The sequence below is a fragment of the Sinocyclocheilus anshuiensis genome, unplaced genomic scaffold, assembly GCF_001515605.1.
Source record: "Sinocyclocheilus anshuiensis isolate Anshui unplaced genomic scaffold, SAMN03320099.WGS_v1.1 scaffold1203, whole genome shotgun sequence".
Taxonomy (NCBI): domain Eukaryota; kingdom Metazoa; phylum Chordata; class Actinopteri; order Cypriniformes; family Cyprinidae; genus Sinocyclocheilus; species Sinocyclocheilus anshuiensis.
The window spans coordinates 129,918-131,813 of NW_015539980.1; the positions used below are offsets into that span (position 1 = coordinate 129,918).

Here is a 1,896-nt window from a genome sequence, read left to right on the forward strand (position 1 = left end):
TTTTTTTATAAGGTGTTCTTTTACGTTTTTTTTTTTTTAACCTTTACATGTAGATATTAAACAAAAAAAAGCACTTTTTACAGAAAAAAGCATGAGAAGGTGATACTACTGTAAACTACACAACAGTCCTTCTGTCTACTCCTATTAAAAATATTAGTCTCACAGCACTCTGACTCAGTGTGTGCGTGCGTGTGTGTGTGTGTGTGTGTGTGTGTGTGTGTGTGTGTGTGTGTTTGTGTGTGTGTGCGTTATTAAGCCTATCTAAAATCTTCAAATGTCAGGTTCAATCCAACACAACATCAGCGTCCTGCAGAACCTTTGCACAGGCTCACACACCCTCCATTCAGAGGATGAGACAGGAAATGGGTTCAGTGTCAAACCTGCATATGGCCCAATAATCCCAGAGCACAGCCTCTTCCTGTTCTGCTCTGAATGAGCCACTGAGATTCATACGAGCTCCCATTATCTCCAAACCTGGAACAAGCTGGCTTCTCATACGAGCGACACTGGGTGCTTTCTCAGATAAATATCCCTGAAGGCCTCCAATGCCACATCTCCTCCAACTGTCTAGCTTAAATGTATATATTTATAAAGTCCTGCTCCCATCAGTCAGTGATTAAACTTTAGCATTCATTTGATCGCAGGAGATGGTTTAACCTGCGCTGCTGTGGCGACGGCCCGGCGGGGGGCGCAGATTCAGACGACAGTCTCATCACTCACTAGCCATTTAATGCTCACTTCTCCACACGTCTCAAAGCTCGCTTGCAATCTCCTCTATAGTCACAGTCTTTAGAATATTCCACTTCATACTGAACTAAGTGTCCATGAAGAGCATTTACAGTATACTGTCGATTACCTCAATGTGTCAAAGTAGTTTGACATCAACAGGATGAAATGGACACTTTTACAGTTCAAATATTAATTAATTAAGTGTTCCTGTGGCTCAGTAGTAGAGCATTGCATTAGCAGCACAAAAGGTCGTGGGTTCGATTCCCAGGGAACACACATACTGATAAGAAATGTATAGCACTGTAAGTCGCTTTGGATAAAAGCGTCTGCTAAATTCATAAATTAATTAAATTAAAATATTACTTCAATTTTAATAATGAAATTAAATGCAATTATTGTACAAGACTGTACTTGTGACTCTCTTTCAAATATTCAATTCAGTGCTGATTTCAGGCCATAAAAATTATAAGATGTTGTATTTGTTAGTAGTCATTAGTAATCATTAACTAATGTTTAGAAGCTAATCATTAACTGTTTATCTTTTTTTTGTCTTCACAGCAAATGCTGAATGATCATGAAACGTCGTCTCAAGACAGCTGTATTAAAAAGGTAGGATTCACTTCATGTCAGTCCTCCCCTCTCGACATGTCTAACACATGTATGCTGATATCACCACACACAAATATTAATAACACAAAAGCAAAACGACAATCAATAATTTGTTCCTATAGGGTTTTATTTGCTATCATCTATCTATCTATCTATCTATCTATCTATCTATCTATCTATCTATCTATCTATCTATCTATCTATCTATCTATCTATCTATCTATCTATCTATCTATCTATCTATCTATCTATCTATCTATCTATCTATCTATCTATCTATCTATCTATCTATCTATCTATCTATCTATCTATCTATCTATCTATCTATCTATCTATCTATCTATCTATCTATCTATCTATCTATCTATCTATCTATCTATCTATCTATCTATCTATCTATCTATCTATCTATCCCATGTCAATACATTTTAACAATGTAGATACATTATAAGTTAATCAAATTATAATGTATCTAAAATAGGTTTTTCTTTCTTTCTTTCTTTCTTTCTTTCTTTCTTTCTTTCTTTCTTTCTTTCTTTCTTTCTTTCTTTCTTTCAA

General features: G+C 35.4%; 1 protein-coding gene across 1 annotated transcript in view; it reads left to right on the top strand.

Annotated features, from left to right (window-relative positions):
- The window catches only part of LOC107687133 (PR domain zinc finger protein 16-like), a 73,286-nt gene that overhangs the window by 50,756 nt on the left and 20,634 nt on the right, over positions 1-1,896 (top strand). The window contains exon 4 of the mRNA XM_016484364.1: positions 1,288-1,338. Within this exon, the coding sequence (XP_016339850.1) occupies positions 1,288-1,338 (51 nt within the window). The remainder of the gene's footprint in view (positions 1-1,287; positions 1,339-1,896) is intronic.